General features: G+C 38.7%; 1 protein-coding gene across 1 annotated transcript in view; it reads left to right on the forward strand.

Annotated features, from left to right (window-relative positions):
• The window catches only part of CAB39 (calcium binding protein 39), a 90,121-nt gene that overhangs the window by 46,445 nt on the left and 18,487 nt on the right, over positions 1-25,189 (forward strand). Inside the window, exons 3-4 of the mRNA XM_037848808.1 lie at positions 18,182-18,346; positions 20,308-20,426. Coding sequence (XP_037704736.1) covers positions 18,182-18,346; positions 20,308-20,426 — 284 coding nt within the window. The remainder of the gene's footprint in view (positions 1-18,181; positions 18,347-20,307; positions 20,427-25,189) is intronic.

Raw genomic sequence — 25,189 nt, forward strand, 5'->3', positions numbered from 1 at the left:
ACATAATGAAGGCAGGGCAGAAATGGGGTCTGGGCATGGTCATGAATGTGCATGCTCATGAAGAGAACCAGGTCGAATCTAAACCAAGACAACTAAGTGTACTTGTTCCGTGTGTGGCCTCTTCATTCAGCTGAACAAATCTCAGCTAAATGATTGCCATTTCTGGTGAAAGACTTGACTTCTTGAACTCTTCTGGTCATCTTTTGGTAATATCTAACTGTTTTATTTACTCTTTTTTTTTTTTTAAGCTTTTTGTTTAATTACTTATAATTGTCCATATAATGTAGACAGAAATCACATAAGTAGTTGAAATATTTTGGTAATGACTTTTAATTATATGCATATGAACTTAGTCTCTCATTTATCACAACTGCTAATAAATAAAGTTGATGACTTTTAGTTTTTCTTTTGTTTCATGATGTTTATTATCCTATGTTGATGGTCATCATGGGAATGCCCAGGAAAGTCTGCTAGAGTTTGGAGGTGTCTTATCCACCTGTGCCATCATTTGCTTCTGAATAGTTGAGAGCGTGCTTCATACCTGTTAAACTTCATTCCATTTTTTAGGTTTGTGCTTGGCATTGTTGGTGGCACTGTTTTTCAAATTGTAGTTGGTAGACACATATACAACCTAAAATTTCCCCTTATAATCACATTGAAATATATAATTCAGTGCTGTTAATTATGTTCACAATGTTGTGCTACTATCACCACCCTCCATTACCAATACTTTACGATCAATCCAAATAGAAACTCTGTGCAATTCAAGCATTAACTTCCCAATCCTTACCCCCACCCTGGACCCTGGTAATTTATATTCTACTTTCTGGCTGTGAATTTGCTTAGTCTAATTATTTCATATCAGTGAGATCATACAATATCTCTCCTTTTGTGTCTGGCTTATTTCACTCAGCATGATTCTTCAAGGTTCATCCATGTTGTCACATGTATCAGAACTTCTCTCTTTTTTATAATTGAATAAAATTCCATTGTATTCATAAACCACATTTTACGTATTCATTCATTGGTTGATGGACACTTTGGTTGCTTCCATCTCTTGGCAATTACAGATAAAGCTGCTATGAACATCAGTGTGCAAATATCTCTTCGAAACCCTCCTTTCAATTCTTTTGGGCATATATCTTGACATGGGATTGCTGGGTCCTATGATAATTGTCTGCTTAACTTTCTGCAGAACCACCAAGCTGTCTTCCCCAGCAGCTGCACTATTTTACATTCCGACCAACAATGCAGGAGTGTTCCTATTTCTCCACCTCCTCCCTAACACTTGTAATTTTCCCTTTTTTTAATAATAGCCATCTGGTGGGTGTGAAATAGTATCTCATGGTTTTGATTTGCATTTCTCTAATAGCTAATGATGTTGAGCATCCTTCCATGTGGTTTCTGGCAATTTGTGTATCTTCTTGGGAGAAATGTCTATTCCAGTCTTTTGCCCATTTTTTAATTGGATTGTTTATCTTTCTATTCTTGAATTGTAGGCTTTCTTTATATATTCTAGATATTAAATCCTTAACGGATATGTAGTTTCCAAATATTTTCTCCCATTGTGCAAGTCATCGTTTTACTTTCTTGATAAAGTCCTTTGCACAAAAGTTTTTAATTTTTATGAGATCCCATTTACCTACTTTTTCTTTTGTTGCTTGTGTTTTGGGTGTAAAGTCTAAGAAACCATTGCCTAACACAAGGTCCTGAAGATGCTTCCTTATATTTTCTTCTAGGAGTTTTATAGTTCTGGTTCTTATATTTAGGTCTTTGATCCATTTTGATTTGAATTTTTATATACTGTGAGGTAGGGGTCCACCTTCATTCTTTTGCAAGTGGAGATCCAGTTTTCCCAGTATCATTTGCTGAAGAGGCTATTCATTCCCCATTGAGTAGACTTGGCACCCTTGTCAAAAATCAGTTGGCCATGAACATGAGTGTTATTTCTGAACTCTAAATTTGATTCCATTGGTCTGTATACATGTCTTTGTCCTAGTACCATGCTCTTTTGATACTGAGACTTTGTAATAAGTTTTAAGACCAGGAATTTTGATTCCTCCAGCTATGTTCTTCTTTTTTAAGATGGCTTTGGCTTTTTGGGACCCTTACCTTTCCATATAAATCAGATGATTGGTTTTTCCATTTCTGCAAAGAAGGCTGTTGGGGTTTTAATTGGGATTTCTTTGAAGCTATAAATTTCTTTCAGTAGAATTGACATCTTAGCAATAGTATTCCAATCCATGTATATGAAATGTTCTTCAATTTATTTAGGTCTTCTTTGATTTATTTTTTCAATGTCTTTTACTTTTCTGTGAAGAAGTCCTTTACATCTTTTGTTAGATTTATTCCTAGGTATTTGATTTGTTCTAGTTTGCTAATGCTGCCAGGATGCAAAACACCAGAAATGGATCGGCTTTTATAAAGGGGGTTTATTTGGTTACAAAGTTACAGTCTTAAGGCCAAACAAAGTGTTCAAAGTAAGTCGTCAGCAATCAGATACCTTCATTGGAGGATGGCCAGTGTTGTCCGGAAACCTCTGTTAGCTGGGAAGGCACGTGGCTGGCATCTGCTCCAAAGTTCTGGTTTCAAAATGGCTTTCTCCCAGGACGTTCCTCTCTAGGCTGCAATTCCTCAAAAGTGTCACTCCTAATTACTCTTGGGGTGTTTGTCCTCTCTTAGCTTCTCCGAGCAGAAATCTGCTTTCAACGGCCATCTTCAAACTGTCTCTCATCTGCAGCTCCTCTCTCAGCTTCTGTGCATTCTTCAAAGTGTCCCTCTTGGCTGTAGCAAGCTCACTTCTGTCTGAGCTTATATGGTGCTCCAGTAAACTAATTAAAGACCCATGCTGAGTGGGTGGGACCACACCTCCATGGAAATTATCCAATCAGAGTTATCGCCCACAGCTGGGTGGGGCGCATTTCCATGGAAACAACCTAATCCAAACCTTACAACTTAATCTCCACTGATATGTCTGCCCCCACAAGATTGCATCAAAGAATATGGCTTTTTCTGGGGGAATAATATATACAAACCAGTACATGACTCTTTTAGTTGCTCCTGTAAATGGAATTTTTTTTCTTGATTTCTTCTTCAGATTGTTCATTACTCGTGTATAGAAACACCACTGATTTTTAGGTGTTGATCTGGTACCCTACCACTTTCCTGAACTTGTTTACATTATTTCCGGTAGCTTTATTGTGAATTTTTCAGGGTCTTGTCATCTGCCAATAGGGAAAGTTTCCTTCTTCCTTTCCTATTTGGATGCCTTTTATTTCTTGCTCTGGCTAGAACTTCTAGTACATGTGGAATAACAGTGGTGACAGTGGGTATCCTTCTCCTGTTCCTGATCTTAGATAGAAAGCTTTCATTCTGTCACTGTTGAGTATGATGTTAACTGTGGATTTTTCATATATGCCCTTTATCATGCTGTGGAAGTTTTCTTCTGTTCCTAGTTTTCTAAGTGTTTTTATCAAGAAGGGTGTTGGGTTTTGTCAGATGCCTTTTCTGCATCAGTTGAGATGATCGTGGTTTTTTTTCCTTTTTCTGTTAATTTGATGTAATACATTAATTGATTAATGTATTAATCAATTGTTGAACCATCCTTGCATACCTGAGATAAATCTCACATGACTATGGTGTATAATTCTGTTGATGTGCTGTTGGATTCAGTTTGTTAGTATTTTGTTGAGGATTTTTGCATCTTTATTTATAAGGGTTATTGGTCTGTAGTTTTCTTTTATGGTACCTTTTTTTAATACATTTAATTGTGAAATTTAGTATGTATACATAACTGATAACTTTCAAAGTATAATTTAACAAATAGCTGTAGAGCAAATTTCAAAGAATGTTTTCGGTTACAGTTTCACAATTTCAGTTATTTCCTTATTGTGAAATATAACATATATACAGAAAGGTGATAACTTTCAAAGTACAATTTAATGAATAGCTATAGAGCAAATTTCAAAGAATGTTTCCGGTTACAGTTCCACCATTTCAGTTATCTCCTTCTAGCTATTCTAATATCCTTCAGCTTGTTGATTTAATTATTTACACTATATAAAGACTCAGTATTTGTAACCTTTGTTAAATCCTATCTTGTCTGTTGCTACCCCTTCTTTTCATTTAATCACTTTCTCGATCTTCAGGGGTGTCTAGGCAGTGACCACCCTAACTTGTTCATATTGAAAAGAGGTGATGAAATTATGGAGAAGGGGGCTACATCTGGTTTTTGTTCATTTTTTTTAATTTTATCATTATTTAAATTGTAGGATATAACATATTCATAGAAGTGATATCTTTTCAAGTGAAATTTAACAAGTAATTAGAGAACAAATTTCAAAGACTATTATAGGTTGCAGTTCCACAGTTTCGGTTATTTCACGATTGTGAAATATAACATATATATATAAAGGTAAAAGCCTTCAAAGTATACTTTAACAAGTAGTTATATAGGAAATTTCCAAAGTTGGTATGACTCATAGTACCATAGTTTCACTTATTTCCTTATTGTGAAATATAACATATATACAAAAAGGTGATATGTTTCAAATTACAATTTAACAGGTAGCTATAGAACAAATCTCAAAGGATGCTATGTATTACAGTTCCACCATTTCACTTCTTTCCTTCTAGCTATTTTAATACCCTAGCACTAAGAAAAAGAAAACTATATAAAGATTCAGTATTCATAATCCTTTGATAAATTCCATCTTGTCTGTGCTACCCCTTCCTCTACTTTAATCACTTTCCCAATCTTCAGGGATGTCTAGGCAGTGACCACCCCAACTTGTTCATGTTGAAAAGCGGTATTGACTTTAGGAGAAAAGGGGACACATCTAGTTGATGGTCTTGAAGAGGCTATTGTCTCTGGGTTTTGGGACTTGGCTGGTATAGAAGTTCTCTGAAGGATTTAAGTTTCTGAAGAATTAGCTTAGTGAGTGAAACCTTTATAGTGTATCAGATATGGATCGAGGTATTCTTTAAGGTTTTCAGGACTACTGTTGACTTGGGCTTGCCATACTGTAGTCATTTGGCATATCTAGGTGAAGTTTGCATAGGAGTAACCTCCAGGACAGCCCCTTAAATCTGTCTCAATTCTCTTAACCACTGAAACCTTATTTTTTTTGCCTTTTTATTCCCCCTTTTGGTCAAAAGGCATTCTTGATCATTCAGTGCCAGGGTCAGGCTCATTTGCAGAATCCATGTCCCACATCACCAGAAAGACTCATTCATTTTGGGGGTCCTGTCCCATGTCAGGGGGAGGGTGATGAATTTATTTGCCCAGTTAGGCTTAGAGAAAGTCCACATTTGAGTATCAAAAGAGGTTCTCTGGAGATGACTCCAAAGCATAATCATAGGTGGGCTTAGCCTCCCCTTTACAACCATAAGTTTCATCCAAGCAAGCCTCAAGAACAAGGACTTGACTTATAAAGTAGGGGGTGCCTAAATTCACATAGTATATGCTATGTCCATGATAATCCATCCATATCTCGCATTATATCACTTAGTTGTACAATCCTCATCGTACTCTATTTTAAACAATTCTCATTACCCAAAACGTCTTGTACCTCTTGTCAGCCCTTAATTATTTGTCTGTAGTATTTATGTCCTCCAGTTCATGAATCCTTTCTTCAAATCCACTGTTGTAAGTCTCCGTTTTGTGTTTTATCTCTTCTATTGTGCCTTTCTTTCCCATAAGTTCTGCCATTTGTTTTTTTCAAGCTTACGAATTCTCCCAGTGTCTTCTTTATATCCTTCATCTCTTTTGCCACATTTTCCTTCAGTTTGTTGATTTGATTTAGAAGATTTATTTGATTTATTTGAACATCTTTAATTAGTTGTTTCTACTCCTATATTTCATCTGAAGTGTAAGTTTGTTCCTTTGGGCTATAATCTTTGTTTTTCCTAGTGTTGTCTAGGCATCTGATTTCCTTGATTACCCAATCAGATTTTCCTGAACCAAATGGGCCCAGGTCTTAGGAGGAGGGTGTAATCAGTATCAAATTTCCCTGAGGATGACACCCAGAAGGTTATCGGACTTTCCTGTGAGCCCTCTAGAGTCTGTGCTTTTCCCATCCTGCCCAGCAGGTGGCGCTTGTCAGCCCGCAGCTCCCCACTGACATAAAGAGGTGCCATGCCTTTAATTCTCGGTGGACCCTGCCCTTGCCAGGGGCCAAGGGTGTCAGAAGCCAAGCTTAAGTTGTTTCTGGTTTGTTTTTTTATCCCCCAGGTCCTGGGATCTGAATTCTCTGAGGGAAGTGTTCCAACTCAGCCTGCTGTGCCATTGGCATCAGCTCCTCAGTTTGGGGAGCTTTACTTACAATTCTGTGCTGTGATCTCAGCCATTCCACCCATTCCAGACTGGTGTACGATGTGTGTCAGGTCACAAATGTCCCCCAACAGTTGTTCCAGACTATTTACTAGTTGTTCCTGGGTATTTACTAGTTACTTTAGAGGACTAACTAAATTCCCCACCTCCCTTTGCCTCCATCTTGCCCCACCTCCTCTTCTTTTTTAAAGTAAGCATTTAGAGCTATTAATTTGTTTTTCAGCACTGCCTTTGATTCATCCCATAAGCCCCCCCCTTCATTTTTGCTTAAACAAAAGTATAACATGGATTATACCACATTCAAATAAGTCTGAAATAGAGCAAATAAAAAGTGAAAGTAGCCTCTTTACTGCAGGAAGGCAGTATTACGTTTTCTGCATGAGATCACTGAGAATTAGGTTATAAATTCAGCCCAAGGCAAATGACAATTAAACTTATCTTTCAAAGCCCCTAAATTGCCCACACAGAACAGTATACATGTGGGCATACCGTCACTCAAGATTGACATCCCAGCTAGTATTTCCTCCAGCACTGAAACAGGCTGCTCTTTCTCCAGTTGAGTACCAGTTGCAGAAGTTGGCTTTTATTAGGTTAAGCTTGAGGAGATGTCCATGCTGTGAGCATTACATTCATACATAGACCCAACCCCAGAGCATGTGCTCATTAAGTAAAATGGCTCCTCACTGTAACTCCTTATCTGGTAGGCAGTTGCCTCCTTTTGAACTGCATTTCTTTTTTTCACATTTCACGTGATTTGTTTCTTTGCTTATTCTTAGAGGGAAGTCTAGTCTGGTTCAGTATTGGACAGAGTTTGATTTCTAATTCTAATATTTTCCCCTTTTCCTTTGTCAATGCCTGAAAGTTTAGATCAGTTGTGGTCCTGCTATTCAGTTATCCAGCAGCATGGAGGAAGTTAGGAGAAGAGAGTCAGAGTTGGGTGTATTTCTTTCCACATCTGTTGTGGTTGTCAGGAATAAACTTGGTGGGCAGTGCCCTGTTATTTTCTAGCCAGTGTTATGTGTTGTTGCATGATTGACGCTTGTACCAAATATTTCTTTCTGGGTCTCTGCTGAGGTTTCTACCTCTCAGCTATCTTGGTGAGATGTTGCATGGTTGTCATTCCTTCAGGTCCCTGTATCTACATTTTTTAGCAATTCTTTGACTTTATGATGTGATTACACCTTTTCTTACATCCATTTATGATTTGAATTTTACCTGGATTTTAAATCCCAGTGATCAAGTACGTTGATAGATCAAACATGTATGAGCACTTGCAACAGAATGCAACAGAAGGAAATAGACATTAATTTAGAAACCACAAGAAAACAATAGAATTATACACAACTTTGAAAACCACTGTGAAGCAGAACATGGTGGTAGGAGAATGTATGGTAGAATTTACCAAAAAAGACTTATCTGAGGACGTGATCTTTGAGCTAAACAATGAGGAAGAGTAGGAGTGGGTCAAGAGGTGGGAGCAGGGTGTGAGTGCAGAGAACATTCCACTCGTGTCTGGAGCATTGGGGTATAGTTAGCTTAGGGGGAATTAAAGTGCAGGGTAAGGTTAGAAAGATAGGGCCAGAAAATGTTGGGCTTTGTGGGGCATGTTAAAAAAGAGAAGGAAATAAATTCTTTATCCTATGCAAAGGATAACCATTGAAGGGCTTTAGTAGGAGGAACGTCTTCTCATATTTGTGTTATGAAAAGGTCATTCAGGTTGTGATTTGGAGAATGATTGGAGGGGGAATAAAATGGATGCAAGGAAACCAGTCAGTAGACTGGTTAGCAGTCCAGGCAAGAGTTGTTGATGGGAACTTTGAGTTGAGTGGTGATGGTTGAGAGGAAGATAGATGGATGGATTTGGAAAACTTGGTAATGAATTAAACGGGGGGTAGGGAGGTTGAGGGTGACTCCTAAGTTTCTGACATGTGTAATCACACCAATAGTGATATCATTCCCTGAAATAGGAAACACAGGAAAAATACTAGGCATTGGGGCAAGATCATGAGTTCTGTTTTAGATGTGTTAGCTTTGAGATGTGAGACATCCAAGTGGAGAACATTTCTGGTAAGCAGTTGAATATACTACGTGGGCCTCAGAGAACAGAACTGGATTAGAGACAGGAATCTGTGAGGCAGCTGCACTTAGGTATTAATTAAAACTGTGGGTGTGGATGAGATCACTCAGGCAAAGTTACTGGAATGAGAAGAAGAGGGCCTGGTACCCTATCTTGAGGAGTTCTCAATGCTTAAGTGGCCTACCCAAGGAGGTTGAGCCAAAAAGGATACAGAGAAGGAGCAACCAGAGAGATAAGATGGAAAATTAGGGTAGTGATGAGTCACAGATATCATGGGAAGAAAGGAGATTGTAATCAACAATTTTGAATGCTGCTGAGAGCTCCCAGGTAATGAAATTAAATTGTATTTAATGGCATCTAGGTTATTAGTGACTAGGCAAAAGGTTTAAAGTACTAGCATAGAAGCCAGGTATGTGGTTGGGCTGAAGAGGTTTGATTAATTAATTAATTGGAATGTGCAGTAGTTGGGAGAGGGGTATAAAATCAAGGCAGAGCTTATCTGATTTTGTTAAAGGGATTTTTGGTCATATTTAAAAACCAATGGGTTAAAAATCACTTGAGAAAGGAAGTTGAACATATGAGGAGATGAGAGACAAAATGATTTCCTAAGAAGGCAGAAGGGGTGAGATCCAAAAGCAGGTGGAAGATTAATATAGGTAGATGAGTTTATGTTTAGCAGGTGAGAGAATTCCGATAGGTGTTTCTTCCCACCCACAAGGTAGGCAACAAGGTTATCTTCTGAAAAGGAGGAAGGGGAGCTGTACACGTGAGTCCAAGTTGCCATGAAACCTAGAAGTACAATAAATAGCTTTCTATCTCCCTGCCTCTTTCCATTCTTTTTCTTTTTTTTTTTTCAATTGTGGAAACATATATACAGCCTAAATCTTCCCATTCCAACCCCTCCCTAGCATTCCTTTAGTGGGATTAATCCCATTTAGAATGTTGCAATGCTATCACCTTCCCACCATCCATTACTAGAAATTTCCCTTCACCCCAAACAGAAACCCTACACTCATTTCTTAACTCCCCATTGCCCCTTCCCATAACCTATACTATACTTTTCATCTCTGTGGTCATATTCTCTGATACTTTCTTTGTGTTTACCGTGGGGCTTAAATTTAACCTCTTAAAACTATAACAATCTTGTTTTTCTTTGATACCGACTTAACTTCAATAAGACACGTAACAAAGTTCCTTTACTCCTCATTCCCCCACCTTTATGTAGTTCTTGTCAAAAATTACATATTTTATGTTGAGTCCAAAACCACTGATTTATCATTATAGTTTATGTATTTTAGATCCTGTAGGAAGTAAATAGTGGAGTTACAAGTAAATAATACAGTAGTATTGGTATTTATATTTACCATGTGATCTTTACGGAAATCTTTATGTCTTCATGTGGTTTCAGCCAATTGTTTAGTGTCCTTCCTTTCAGCCTGCTCAATTCCCTTTAGCATTTGTTATAGGACTGATCTACTGGTGATGAAGTCCCTCAGCTTTTGATTATCCAGGAATGTTTTCATCTCCCCCTCATATTTACTCTCCAGTTGTTTGTGAATTTTCTGTCTCTGATGGTTATTGACTTCTGTTTGTATTCCACTGTGGTCAGAGAATGTGCTTTGAATATATTCAATTTTTTTTTTAATTTATTGAGGCTTTTTTTATGTCCCAGCATATGGTCTATTCTGGAGAAAGATCTGTGATCACTAGAGAAGAATGTGTTTCCTGGTGATTTGGGATGTAATGTTCTATATATGTCTGTTAAATTTCTCTATATCTCTCTCTCCTTCCTTTGTTTCTCTGTTGGTAGGGCTCCCTTTAGTATCTGAAGTAGGGCAGGTCTGTTATTAGCAAAATCTCTCAGCATTTGTTTGTCTGTTGAAAAATTTAAGCCCTCCCTCAAATTTGAAGGAGAGTTTTGCTGGATAAAGTGTTCTTGGTTGGAAATTTTTCTCTCTCAGAATTTTAAATATGTCATGCCACTGGCTTCTCACCTCCATGATGGCTGCTGAGGAGTCACTTCTTTGTCTTACGTTGTTTCCTTTGTATGTGGTGAATTGCTTTTCTCTTGCTGCTTTCAGAACTTGCTCCTTCTCTTCAGTATTTGACAGTCTGATCAGAATATGTCTTGGAGTGGGTTTATTTAGATTTATTCTATTTGGAGTTCGCTGGGCATTTATGCTTTGTGTATTTATATTGTGCAGAAGGTTTGGGAAGTTTTCCCAGCAATTTCTTTGAATACTCTTTCTAGACCTTTACCCTTCTCTTCCCCTTCTGGGACACCAGTGAGTCTTAAATTTGGACGTTTTATTTTATCTATCATATCCCTGAGATTCATTTCAATTTTTTTTTATTTTTTCCCCATTCTTTCTTTTGTACTTTCATTTTCTGTTCTGTGGTCGTCGAGGACGCTGAGTTGTTGTTCAGCTTCCTCTAATCTTGTATTATGAGTATCTAGAGTCTTTTTAATTTGGCCAACAGTTTCTTTTATTTCCGTAAGATCATCTATTTTTTTATTTACTCTTGCAATTTCTTCTTTATGCTCTTCTAGGGTCTTCTTTATGTCCTTTATATCCTGTGGCATGCTCTTCTTCATGTCCTTTATGTCCTGTGCCATGCTCTCATTGTTTGACTTTAGTTCTTTGGTTAATTGCGCTAAGTACTGTGTCTCTTCTGATCTTTTGATTTGGGTGTTTTGGTTTGGGTTCTCCATATCGTCTGGTTTTATCATATGCTTTAAGATTTTCCGTTGTTTTTGGCCTCTTGGCATTTGCTTTACTTGATAGGGTTCTTTCTGGATATAAAAAATACTGATCTCTAATTTGTCAGATCTGCAGCTTGGTGGCGTATACTTTCTCTAACTAGCCAGCAGATGGCATCTGCAAGTCACCTATTCCCCTCAAGTCAGTTCTCCCCAACTTTGTCTTTGTTGTGTGTGGGGATCTGATTCTTGTGGGGTTCAATTAGTGCACTAAGTTTGGGTGTGTTGTTGGTGCTGTCTGCCCTGAATGTGGGGCGTGTGTCTGGGTGGTTAGGGAGGCAGGGCAGTTTTAATAATCAAACTTCCCCAGGTGTTCCCGGAGATTTAAGGTTGTTGCAAGAGTCTAAGCCTTCATTTCAGTCTTTCCACAAATTGTCTCTGCTGCTGACCCATGAGTCCTTGGTATTGGCGTAGGGTCCCTGGGATTTCCGAGCAGGTCCCCCTTCCCAGCCATGCTCTTCCAGGACCTCTGCTGAGGGAAGGCTGTGCTATGTCACAAGTGCGCTCCAGCCTCCAGGGAAGCTCTGGGCTGCTGGGCTGTGCAGGGGCATTCCCAGCCTGCTGTAAAGATGGTTGAATGGGGCATGTTAATTTCCCCCTTTTTGCACAGCTCCGCCTTCCCAGTTCTGGGACAATTAGCTGTGGGTGCACTAAAGGCCACTGTCCATGGCCGATATTGTGCTGCGGGAAATGCTCTTGGCGTGGTTCTGGGCTATGGCTCCATCCCCAGGCAGGAGCGTCTCTAGCCCGCCAGGGAGATGGCTGCAAGGGGTGTGGTTTCTTTCTTCTTTTGGCTCCCCTCTGTCCCCTTGGCCCCAAGACAATCAGCAGCAGGTGTGGGAAGGGCTATCCTCCATGCCAGACACCAAGGCGTTGGCAACAGCCTGCTCCTTCCGTGCTTCACTGCACGGTTCTCACTGCCGTATCTGCAGCCGCTCCTGTTTTGTTTTTTTTTGTTTGTTTGTTTGTTTTTAAAAAGAACTAGTCCGTCTCCAAATGCCAACTCACAGTTTTCCCACACCGCAGCGTAGCCTCTGGACTTTCAGCCGGCTTACTCACTCATTTTAGATTGCAGTCTCCCGGTTTCACCAAATGCACGGTCCCTGTGGATTTAGCAGACCTTGTCCGGCTGGTGCATCACTGGAACTGGTGTTCTGGGTCACTTTCTGGCTTTTATCTAGTATTTTTCACAAAGGTGTTTTTTTTGCACTGTCTCACCTAGCCTCCATCTTAGGTTCTCCCCCTCCATTCTTTCTTATTCTTTGTTTGTTATCACAGGAGAGCATAGAGTATGGTCTAAATTCAAATTCAAATCGTATGATGATTTTAAAGAAGCGTATAAACTGAGGTATATGAAAAGTTGCTAAGAACTTCAAAACTTTCATCCAGAGGACCAAAGGGCCTACTTAGGCTCCTTGGTGTAAGATCAACAGGTAATATACTAAAAAAAAACATGTATCAACCGCCTACTAAATGTCAGATTCTAATACTCTTAAGAATAAAGATTAATAAAATGGAATTGAAAAAACAACACGTAATTATAAGTGAACACTTAAAATTTGAGATACTTAAAATTTGTACATGAGATGATAAACTGCTGCCAGAAATCTGACACATTACAGAGAATAGGATAGTAACAGTAGACTGGAACAGGTAAAGAAAAAAGGAAAAACTATTTAACATTGATTCTGAATAAGGTATCATAATGAGATGATTAAGAGGATGATTTAGAAGCATTCAGAAAAGAAAGTAGTAGTCAGTGGAAATCAGCATGTGCTTAATAAAAAAGGTCATGCTAAATTAACTTCATTTTCTGATAGGAAATGTAGACAAAATTCCTATCAGTATATTCAACAAAAAGCCTTTGAATATGATATTGGAACTAGGTGTACATGTAAGTGGTTGAGTAAACCTGCCCAAAGATGAGTAGTAGATCTTTACTAGAAAGAGCCTGGTGATTCAAAGGCATGGTGAGAAGGGCTCCACTCCTGGTTCTTTTCTTTTCAGCCTTTTAGCCAGTGATTGAGCCATGGAAAACATATGTATCAGATTTTCAGTTGAAACAAGTAGGAGAAGCTGTAGCTGGTGTATTGGATGTCCTCCAGAAACCAGAGATACCTCTGTGGTCTTGAATGACGGACTGATAATGAGATTAATAGAATAGGAGGAAGAATTAAAGCCTTCATTGCAGTGTCATTCACTCCATCTTAAGAACAACATTTGGAAAGATCTGGCTTTAACAAGCAGTACCTGTGAAAGCCAACAGATTTTAGTTTACTCTAAGCTCTCTTTGAGTCAATTATGTGATACATTTGCAAAATTCTTAATGGTAGTCTTGTGCTGCATTAAGGTGGGGTTGGAACATCAGCCCTACGTTTCTTGGAAGGAATCGAGGAGCTAAGAGAATGTCTTTTCAGAGAAGATGACAATTTAGGGGAGACAGGCAAGCTTCTGTCAAGGAGCAGCCCCTTAGTGGAAGAGAAGCTGGAGTCTGCCTGATCTGCAATGTAGGCACAGGGCCAGTAGATGCTACAGTTAGGTCATGTTTGTCTTATTATAAAATAATTTTCTAATAGCTTATTCTGAAATCTGCTGACACTACATTACTGGACACTGGAAATACTTGAGTTGAAGCAATGTGGTCATTTGGTAAGAAGGCTGGAAGGTTATAGAAGGGGATACACTATAGGACTAGATGATTCCTTAAGTACCGTCAAATGCTGATGTCCTGTGGGTCTGTGCTAAGTAATCTCCTTGAAACATGTTTCTGGTTATAACAGTTCCTTCAGTTCATGTAGCTTTTTACAGCTTTTAAATTTTTCACATATCTTTACTATTCTGTTTCATTCTGCTTTGTAGGTTTATTAATAAAGCTCTGGGTTTTTTTTTTGTTCATTTTTGGTGGTTGTTTTGGGGTTTATAACATACATCTTAAACTTGTTGCAGTCTGTTATCTTCAGGAAATATTTTTCTATTTCACATATAGCGTAAGAATCTTATAAAACTATACTTCTATAACCCCTTGTGTGCTATTGTTACAGTTTTCTTCAACATATATCATAACCCCAGAATATATTGTTTTTATTTTTGCTTTAAGCAGTCAGTTATCTTTTAAGAGATTTTTAAATAAAAAGAAAATTATCTTTTATATTTACCTACATGTTGCTGGATATAGAATTCTAGGGTGATAGCTTTTTCTTCTGTCAGCACTTTAAAAATGTTCATCACCATCTTTTGACTTGGGTCAAGAAGTCAGTTGCCTTTCTTTAATTCTTAGTACATAGATGTTTTTCCCCTCTGACTGCTTTTAAGCTTTTCTCTTTATCAGTAAATTTAAGCAATTTGATTATTAAATGCCTTAGTGTATTTTTCCTCCTGTTTCTTGTGCCTGACTCTGTGGGAATACAGTTTTCATCAATTTTGGTAATTTTCCAGCTAGATAAAATTTTCTTCAAATATTTTGTCTGTCCTTTCCCCTCCTTCAGAGACTGCACTTACAACATATATCAGACTGTTAAAAGTTGTCCTGTAGCTAATTGATGCACCATCTCTCTCTCTTTCTCTCTCATTTTGAAGTTTTTGTCGCTCAGTCTTCAAGTTTACTAATCTGCAATGTTTAATCTGCTGTTAATTCTATCCAACAATAATTTTCATCTCAGACATTGTAGTTTTTATTTCTAAATGTTTAAGTTGGGTCTTTTTCACTTTAATTTTTATTCTTATTGCCTTTGTGTGTGTGGTAATGAAAATGTTCAAAAATCAATGTTGGTGATGAATGCACAATTATATAATGGTAGTGTGAACAACTGTATGCTTTGTATGACATGACTGCATCGTATGTGAATATATCTCAATAAAATTGAATTATTAAAAAAAATATATATATATATATATATATATATTTGCAGGGCCCCCAAGGAGCTGGGGGAAAATGCGGAAGTGTTGGACTTCCTCACTTGAACTGATGTGGATGCTCTCACAAACACTGAGGACTGGCGGTTTGATGTGCCGAGCCCTCTGTCATGGGATTTGCCTTTATGAAGCTCCTTACTGTAAAGGAGAGGCTAAACTTCCATATAATTGTTCCTAAGAGTCTCCCCCTGAGCACCTCCTTGTTGCTCCGATGTGGCCCCCTCTCCCCAAGCCACCTCGGCAGGTGAACTCACTGCCCTCCCCCCATGTGGGACCTGATTCCCAGGGGTATAAATCCCCCTGGCAAAACAGGATATGACACCCAGGGATGAAACTGAACCTGGCATTGTGGGATTGAGAACATCTTCTTGACCAGAAGAGGGATGTGAAATGAAACAAAATAAAGTTTCATTGGCTGAGAGATTTCAAATGGAGTCAAGAAGTCACTCTGGTGGACATTCTTATGTACTATATAGATAACACTTCTTAGGTATTAATGTATTGGAATAGCTAGAAGTAAATACCCGAAACTATCAGACTCCATCCCAGTAGTCTGGATTCCTGAAGACAGTTGTACAATTTAGATTACAAGCGTTGACAGTGTGATTGTGAAAACCCTGTGGATCACATTCCCTTTATCCAGTATATGGATGGATGAGTAGAAAAATGGAGACAAAAACTAAAAAAATAGGGAGGGATGCGGGGAATGATTTGGGTGTTCTTTTTTACTTTTATTTTTTATTCTTATTCTGATTCTTTCTGATGTAAGGAAAATGTTCAAAAATAGATTGGGGTGACAAATGCATAACTATATGATGGTATTGTGAACAGTTGATTGTACACCATGGATGATTGTATGGTATGTGAATATATTTCAACAAAACTGAATTTAATTAAAAAAACAAAAAAGAACATGGCCTTTTCTGGGTACATAACAGCTTCAAACCAGCACAATAGCCTAGCCTCAGAAGTCATATGGCATCATTTCTGCCACATAAATGAACTCGGAAGTAAGTAGGTGAATTCAACCTACATAAAGGAGGGGATTTAGACTCCATCTTTTAAGAAGGGAGACTTAGAAAATTTGTGGACACATTTTAAAACTATCACAGACAGGGAAACAGAAACCGCTTCAGATATTCCAAGAAAAAAGGGATTTGATACAGCAATTAGGTGCTTATCATTGGAGGGGTTAGAGATGGTGAAAGCTGGGAGTGGGGAGGGATGGTACACCATTAGCTTTCAGGTTACCACAGTTGCTGTCCAGAGAATCAAAGTCGCTACCACCACTCGCAAGTCAGGAAACCACTGCTGTGGTTACTGTAGTCCTGGGTCCCACAGCTGCTGGCGCAGGAGAATGTGGAGTCGAGCTGCCTCTGGAGCCTGCATGTCTGCTGCTGCCACAGAGGAATGGATGACTTCTACTGCCCTTCCACTTTCCACATCTCACACGAACACAGTTTATTGGCAGAACCCTTCTGGCAAGGGAGTCTGAACTGATTCCTGGACTTCCAGCACCTGGCAAACAGCAGGGACTTCCATCTTCCATAAATAGGTTGGAGGATATTCCCGGGCCTAGAGGACAGATGCAGATGTTGCTGAGGCCAAGAGGTCAGGGTCTAGTCTGAGACAGACCCCGTGAGAGGCGGCCGGCACTGGGGGCGCGCGGTCCTCGACTCTCAACGGTGGGCTTAGCTCTGGAGCTTGAAGCCTCCCACATCCGGGGCTCCCCAGTTGGGTCTTTTTAATATCTCCTGTGTCTCTTCATATTCATTTTCTTTCTCTTCCTTCTTGAACATATTGACTGTAGTTACAGTAACTACTTTAATGTCCTTGTTAATTCTACCATCTGTGTCATTTCTAGGGCTATTTCTGTTGATTGATTTTTTTTCCCCTCATTATTGGGTATTTTCCCGTTTTGATCCTTTCCAGGCTTGCCTTTAAATTTTGTTGGGCAGGCCCAAGGCCGAGTTTAGTCTATGGTTTATTTTGTACTACTGAGGCAAAACTCTTCTTAGTACCCTGCTTAATGCCTTGTGATCATGAGGTTTTCCATTCAGGCTGATGGGAACAAGAACTATTCCCAGCCCTGTGTGAACTCTGTAGTTCTTTTCCCTCTAATCCTTTCGAGTGATTCTTCCCCTGGCCTTAGGTTCTTTCCTTCCATGCATCTGCTTATCATACTCAGCTGAAAACATGAGTGGGACTGTGTGGATCTCCCCTGCTAATTCTGTGCAGCTCTCTCCTCTCTGGTACTCTACCCTGTGAACTCTAATCCCCTTGATCTCCACAGATTCCCCATACAGTCTCTTCAACTCATGAGACCTTTGGTTCTACCTGGCATCCCCCTCCTTGTGTGTGGCCTCAAAACTCTCAGGGACCACTGCCCTGTACTGCCTGAAGTCCGGCATCTAAAAGTCTTTGCTTCATATCTTTTATTTTTTGGTCTTTTTCTGGAGAAGGGTGTTAAATCTAGCCCTTTTCCTCCATCTTGGCCTGAAATGGAAGCTCTTTAGTGACTTGTTTTTTGTTTTGTTTTTCAGTGACTTTTCATTTATTGCTTTGCAGTGAAAGCCTTTTTTAGCTTCACTTTCTGCCATCACTCCCTTACCTCCTCTATTATTTTCCTCTGACAGATTCTGTGCTTCTCCATCTCCATCCCTGGCTCATGCCATTCCTTTACCCCAAATCACTGTTCCCCAATATTTGCTTGTCTTAGTCTATCCATACTCGGGATCGGCTCAGGTGCCTCTTTGATGATGTTCCCAATCCCATCCCACCCCACCCCCCATTTGAGGACAAATTGAGCTCCCTCAGGGAAACTTTTCTCCTGTTCTGTTTCTAATACACAAATGTTTTTCAGTGTGTAAGTGTACGTGTGTGCATGCTGACCTTCCCTGTTGAGGATGGATGTCACAGACATTGTTCATCCTCTGGGGGAAGGGATGGAGCTTGCCCACCTTTGGGTCTTGTGTGTAGCACCACAGATTTATAATATATGGACAAGGTATTTAGTAAATGTAGGCACATTATATGTTTCTTAAAATGATTTTTTTTTTCCTCTCTCCTAATACCCACTCCCACCTCCACCCCAAATCAGGCTACTGAAGAAGTTTCAAAAAATCTGGTTGCCATGAAAGAAATCCTATATGGCACAAATGAAAAAGAGCCGCAGACAGAAGCAGTGGCACAACTTGCTCAAGAACTATACAACAGTGGGCTCCTGAGCACCCTGGTAGCTGATTTACAGCTCATCGATTTTGAGGTAAGAAATCCATTTCTTATTTTCAAAACCACTACCATATTCATCGTCCTTTTCTACCTGTTCTCTCCTTTGAAAAGTCTTAAGATCCCTTTCAAGCTCTTGGCTGTCCAGTTATAGCTATTCATTATACCTGTTGAGAATTCATTACAGCAGAGATCACAAACTTCTGCCTCACATATGTTTTCTTTTCATAGGAGTGCTTTTAAATTTTTGAATTAGTGTAACATTTAAATAACAGGAGATTTTAAACCCAATTCTGAATTTCTGATTTCTCTTGAAGACTTTGACTCTGGCAAGTTTGAGCCTGTAGTCCTGTGTGGCTCCTCAGCTGGAGCAGATCAGCAGCTGCCCCTTGACACAGGGCATCCACACCTGGGTTTGCTGCAGACGGCACAGCTTGCTTTTCTCTTTCAGGGCCCGCTGTACCCATTTGTGTTTCTTGCCCAGCCCTGGTAGGCAGTTGAGATTGTTGCCCAAGCTCATCCAGGTAGACCATGCCATGTTAAATATTTCAGTGAGAATGATGGTCTTCGCTACTAGTCTGATTAGAAGAGTAGCTTAGTGTGGGTAGCAAATATGGTAATAAAAGTTTCCATCATGGTCATGGGCAGACTTCTCTTTGACTCTTTGTCTTGGGTGTGCTTTGTTTTAAGCCCCAGTTGTGTTTATCAGCCTGAGTAATTAGATGTCTGTGCAGGTGCTTGAAAGACAGGTGCATTTTTCAGGGAAAAGAGAGACAAATAAATAGATTAAATTTGGAAATAGGGTGTGGTTTGTGGGTTACCTGAATATAATATTGATTATTTTTATGGAGAGAGAAAATAAAACTTTATTTCTGTCCTACTGTAGAGCAGATAGAACTCTAGAAGGTGTCCATTTATATAGCTGATTTTATGTAATTTTAATAGTGCATCAAATTACAACTACAATTTTTATTTCCTCTGGAAAGTCAGGATGTGCTAGAACATAGCTCGTTCTTCTTTGTCAGCCTCCACCCACCCCACCCCCCAACCTGGACACTGAGTTTGGTACTCATTTGGGACTTGGGAGACTCAATTTAAAAGAAGTATATGCCCTTGAGACTGGTTCCTAGGGATGGCCATTCCTGCTCCTGACCTAGCACAGGGCCCAGGGTGATCTCTCCATATATGCTGTAGGTGCTGGAAAGCCAGCGTTTCACTCACTCTCCTGCCGGGGTGTCGTCCCCGTAACAAGCAGCCATTATGCAACATCTCTTGGAGTCCAGTTCTCCATTTGTAAATTTCTTGTTAATTTGTTAATTGCAGCTTTCTGATTGTAACGTTCACTGGATGGGGATAATGTCCACCTATTCTGTTCAGTAAAGTACATGAAATTAATTCTGATCTCTGAACTGTACGGCATCATGTTATACTTTCGTACCTTCATTATTAATCTATATGATGTGTTTCCTAAGTAGACCTTGTTTAATAGGGGAATATGTCTACTTCCCATTAAAGCCAAGCTTCTTACATAATTCCTTCATTTTTACTATAGTTGCATAGTACAGTTTCACCCTTTTCATCACTATAAAAAGAAAGTATATGTATTGTTTACAACATAAACTTCCTATTTAAAGCTAATTGTTCCATTTGGGTGAAATTTAGATACCCCTACGTTATAAGCATATAGGAAGGTTTTGTTTTCATATCTGAGTCAGCATGCTTCTGAGTGTTAAAAATGGTTAAAATTATACGTGGAATATAGTGAGATTTCACTTTGTCAGCACATTGTTCACATTTAAAATAGTAAACATAAAAATTTTGACGTTATAAATGAAGAAATAAAAGAAGAAAATTCAATGTCTGAACATTTTAAAGTCAGATATATAGTCCTAACTATAAATATACAATGCCTTTATTTGAGTTTTTTGGGGGAGGGGAGTTAAGCGGGCATTATGATGTTTAGTCAGGTAAATATTGTAATGATTGTATTCCTAATAGGGCAAAAAAGACGTGGCTCAAATTTTCAACAATATTCTCAGAAGACAAATTGGTACAAGAACTCCTACTGTTGAATACATCTGCACCCAACAGAATATTTTGTTCATGTTATTGAAAGGGTATGTACAACATAATAAAATTTGTATTGTTAGTTGAAAAATAAAACAAAAGATTGCCTTGATCAAAAACAGAATGGTAAATGTGGGGAAAACATTTTCTCTGTAGTTTGGTCAGCTCATTTTTCTAAATATTTTGAACATACTTCCCTCCTTAAAATTCAACCTTTGAGCTAGATTAAATTTGAAAATGCCATGTGAATGGAGTTTAAAGTTAGGTGAAATGTGAGCCTTATAATTCACAAATCAGACATGACTGGAGGAAAAATTAAAGTGTCTGTGGTCTTATTTCTGTTTTCTAAGATTAAAAAAGTTGAATTTTATTAGACTATCAGTTTTATCATGTATGTAAAGATATATTGTTTGAACATGTATGCCCACTATAAAGCAGTAGAAACTGCCTTATAGATGGAACAGGATGACAACTAGCTTAGCTTTGTTAAGGTAAGTCAACAAAGTACATGTTATGATGCAGTAGCCTTTGCTTTTTACCTGTGTGTCTCCACTCACTAACCCACTTAATTTGGTAATCCACAGTGCATCTTCCTGAAATTACTACTGGATTAAGCAGGCATTTATGTTTGTGTAGTCTTTCAGTTTAAAAAACAAAGCCAAAAAAGCCTAAAAACTATAACTTATAAAAACCATATCCTCTTCTCCCTCATCACTGAGTCTCCCTGATTGGCAAGGTAACCTCATGTTGTTCCACACCAGAGTTGTTTGCCAGCTCTGAGTATGGTGTGTATCTGTCCCAGCATTTGTGTTCTATTAAATTGGTGTGCAGGTATGTTATTGGCATGATGGTTGGTGTGAATTGGCTTGCTCTCCTACCTTACCTTTAAAGCTTTCCTCACTCTTAATTCATGTCTCTGTGGCTTTATGCTTTCCCCAACTTCAAACTTGTTTAGACAAAGCGTGAGTCAGTGCATGTGTTGCATGCCAGCGTTCTATTCCTTTTTTCCTATTTCTAACCATCCACATTGCTTCTTCAGATGTTGTTATACAGAACTTCTGGCATTTAATTTTTTGCATCAATCCAGAGTTGCATGTGTAAACATTTAATGAGTTGTCTGAGATTCTGATGCTCTTACAGCAGCTTCTAGATGCCTTACATATTTTTAAAGACAATATTTCCTGTTCCATAGAAACCAATGATTGTTGGAAAGCTATAAATTAGTTAACTCTGCCTAAGCTTTTAGAATAGCCAGGGATGTTATATGAACATTGTTAATCATGTTAAGTAAGATATTTGAGGTATAATTTAAAGAAAAAGTTTTAAACTTTCATTTGAGCTAGCCAGAGCAAGTCTCAGCCAGGGAGGAGATGCAGGGATCCAACTCCTGCACCTCTACCCTTTCCATCCTTTATTGTGGAAAATACGTGGAAAACTAGAAGAAGGAATATAATAAACCCTTTTATACCCATCACCCTGCTTCAACAATTATTAACATTCTGTTATTTTGGTTTCGTCTATTCCTTGCCTCCTTTCACATATCATTGCTTCAGTATGCATTCCTAATACCCAAAACATAAGAGGGTATTTGTAAAAACGTAGTCACGGTGCCGTTTATAAATCTAACAGTATCTAATACTCAATTTTCTGATTTCCTTGATTTTCACAAAAATGTCATTTTACTTTAGTTTGTTTAAAACAAGTTGCACAAACTGGATTTCGTTGATAGGACTCTTCACTCTCTTTTAAAATCTGTAATAGTTCCTGCCCACTTTTTTTTCCTTGATATATGTTATTTATTTGTCCAAGCAGTTGGAGAAAAATCACATATTTTGGATTGCATCCCTTTGGTTTCATTTAACATGTTCTTTTAACCCCTTATTCCTTTATATTGGTGATTAGATCTATACATTTGAATAGATTCAGATTCAATTTGGGGGCAAGAATTCTTCATGGGTGGTGCTGTGTACTTACGGTTAACGCTTGCTTTCTCACTTTTAGTGATGTTTAGATTGATCAGTGGATTCAGATATTGTCAGTCTGATCTATCCATTATAAAGTTCCCCGTTGACCTTTCATCTAACAGTTTTTAATCCATTGAGAATTAGCTCCTAGATTCAAAATGACAATTTCTGAATTCTATTATTCCCTCCCCATATATTAAATGTGTTCTATAAAGAAGAACCTTTCCTCATCAATATTTAGTTATCCCAAACTACAGTCTCTATGGGAAAGACACTTTAAATGCTTGATTTGTTCCCTTTATTTATCAATTTTTAGTGTTAACAGTTGGAGCCCTAGCAACTTCCATAAATGACCAATATGTTGCGGTAAGCATCATTGATGAACTCAGAGTTTTTGGTTTTTTAAAATATATTTGATGTGTCTCGATCATTGTTATACTTGTTTTTTGTCCAAATTGCCCCATCTTAGGCCACTGGGAGCTCCTTCAAGCTAGATCCTATGTTCTTTTGGTGGGACCCCATTAGTCTTTGATGAGTTCCTTACTTTCTATCATAAGATTTCCCTTGTTCATTTTGCTCACTTCCTGAAGCCTTTGACTTGGAAACAGCCTGTTCTTCGAGGAGCCCTATGAACTGTCCTTTATGATTTTATACTTTTGCTGATTAGTTAGACTACTTACATAACAGTGTGATCACCTGCTTAGGCTGTCAGTACTTTGATGTTAGATATTTCTTGGGATTATGCTGCCATAATCTTATTCCTAGTGTTAGATTGCTTTTAGAGGCAATAGATTTTTAACTGGCAATTTAAATGTTAATGTGCTCTCTACTCTAGTGCTAACAGGTTGTACAGCATAACTGTTTGCCTCCTTCTCACTGGTTTATTGTTTAATCATTTAAGACAAACTTGACAAACCTCCATCAAAACCTGCCCAACTTGTTGTACCAAACTGTCTTTAACCTTGTCCTTCTAATCTCCTGCCTTCTGAAAATCAGCAAAGATGAATTGTATGATCAGCCATTTTGTGAGCAGGCATTTTAATCATCTGAGAGCCAGTCAGTGTTCTGGGTGTCATGCCATAAGTGATGCAGAGGAATGGTGCTTTGGTTTTGTTGAGGATCTGTGGTGAGCATATGCACAACGAAAGGATAATACAGCAAGATGATAAATTTAGCACTACAGGATTTCACAGGGGGTGGGGAGTGAGGCTGGAGGTTCAGTCAGTAAGACAAGAGTTGGTCAAAGAGATTGGACTTAAAATTGGAGTACCAGATGGTTTACAATTTGCTTAGGCAGAAAAAGAGAGAGGACATCTTCATGGCATGTCCCCGAGAACAAAAAGTATAGAGGAAGAATGAGCACATTGAGATTGTCAACAGCAAAATGGTGTGAAAGTTTTATGGCAGAGTGGGAGATGATGTTGTGCCATAGGGGTAGATCTGATGAGGGAAACACTGCCTGATGAGCCCAGAAGTTGGCCTTAATTTGATTAGTTAGAAGAAACCATTTTAAGCTCATGAACTGGAAATGCTGTTGTTGTACCTGTTAGTTGGGTGGAGCTTAGACAAAGACACTGGTTAAGAGGAAGTTGCAGTTCTCCAGGTATGAGTTAAAGAAGCAGTATGAATGGAGAGAAGGAAATGAAACAAAAATTTTCCCAAGAAATGTTTAAAAGGACTGGTAACGCTGAAGATGGGAAGATTTGAGTAGAGAAAGAGGAAAGTTACAACTGGTGCTGTTCTATACAGTTGCTATTTACCACATGATTTTAAGTTCAAGTTAAATAAAATTTAAAATGCAATCCCTCAGTCACCCTAACGAGATTTCAAGTACTCAGTAGCCACGTGTGGCTAGTGGCTACCATATTGAACAGCACAGATATAGTACATTTTCTTCATCACAGAAAGTTCTGTTGGTCCTGGTTTTGAGCCTGGTAATCTGAGACAAAATAACAATGCCAAATCATAGAAATGAGGAAGCAAGGGAGGGAACTGTTTTGTGGAGAGAACTGAGATTTGATTTTGACATGTTTTTGGCTCAGAAGTCCAAAAGCAACAGAAAACACATAAGAGTAGTTCAGGAGTAGACTTTTGGGGGGGGGGGCGGGGGAGCGTGGTAGATTCAGTAGTCGTGGTGGGAACCATGAGATTTTGTGGGTTTTCACTAGCAGGTTGGAGGCAACAGAAGAAAGACCTGAGCCAGGCAAGAAATAGGAACAGTCAGAGGGTTAGAAGGGAGAACTTGGAGAGTCCTGGGTCTTGGATTTTTTTTTTTCTTCTTTTTTTAAGAGAGAGATGCAAAGATCAGAACTGTTAGGACCCTAAATAGAAGAATTGATGTTAGGAGAAAAGATCATTTGCTTTATCCTGGGGGAAGTCTCTGCTGACCAATTTGTTCTTTTATTACAATGTTGGCAGATGGAATTCAATTGTAAGAAACTAAAGGAGAACATGAGTGGGAAAGAAACTAAGTAAATGAAAACAGCTCAAAAGAAAGTAGAAGGAAAAAGAGGGATGTATTTGAGAAGAAAGACTTGGTACATATTGGAAAGGGAAAAAACTTTTTTTTCTGATAGCAGTGAAGGAGGCGATGAAAGCTGCTGCGATGAGTGGAGAGGGCAGGCTACATGTGGAGGACTGACTGGGGGGGGGGCGGCATCTGCGTGGCCCTGGGCCTCTCCTGAAATCCTCGGGACAAGGCTTCAAATTTAGTGGTCTTACATGTTGCCTAGAGTCTTAAAAGTACTATTTTGAGTATTGAATTAAGTATACAACAGAGTATACATGTTTGTATATGTGATTGGCCTATTTAGATACTATGAATTTGGAAAATATTTTTAAATGTTTTA

This window comes from Choloepus didactylus, chromosome 9 (assembly GCF_015220235.1).
Source record: "Choloepus didactylus isolate mChoDid1 chromosome 9, mChoDid1.pri, whole genome shotgun sequence".
Lineage (NCBI taxonomy): Eukaryota > Metazoa > Chordata > Mammalia > Pilosa > Megalonychidae > Choloepus > Choloepus didactylus.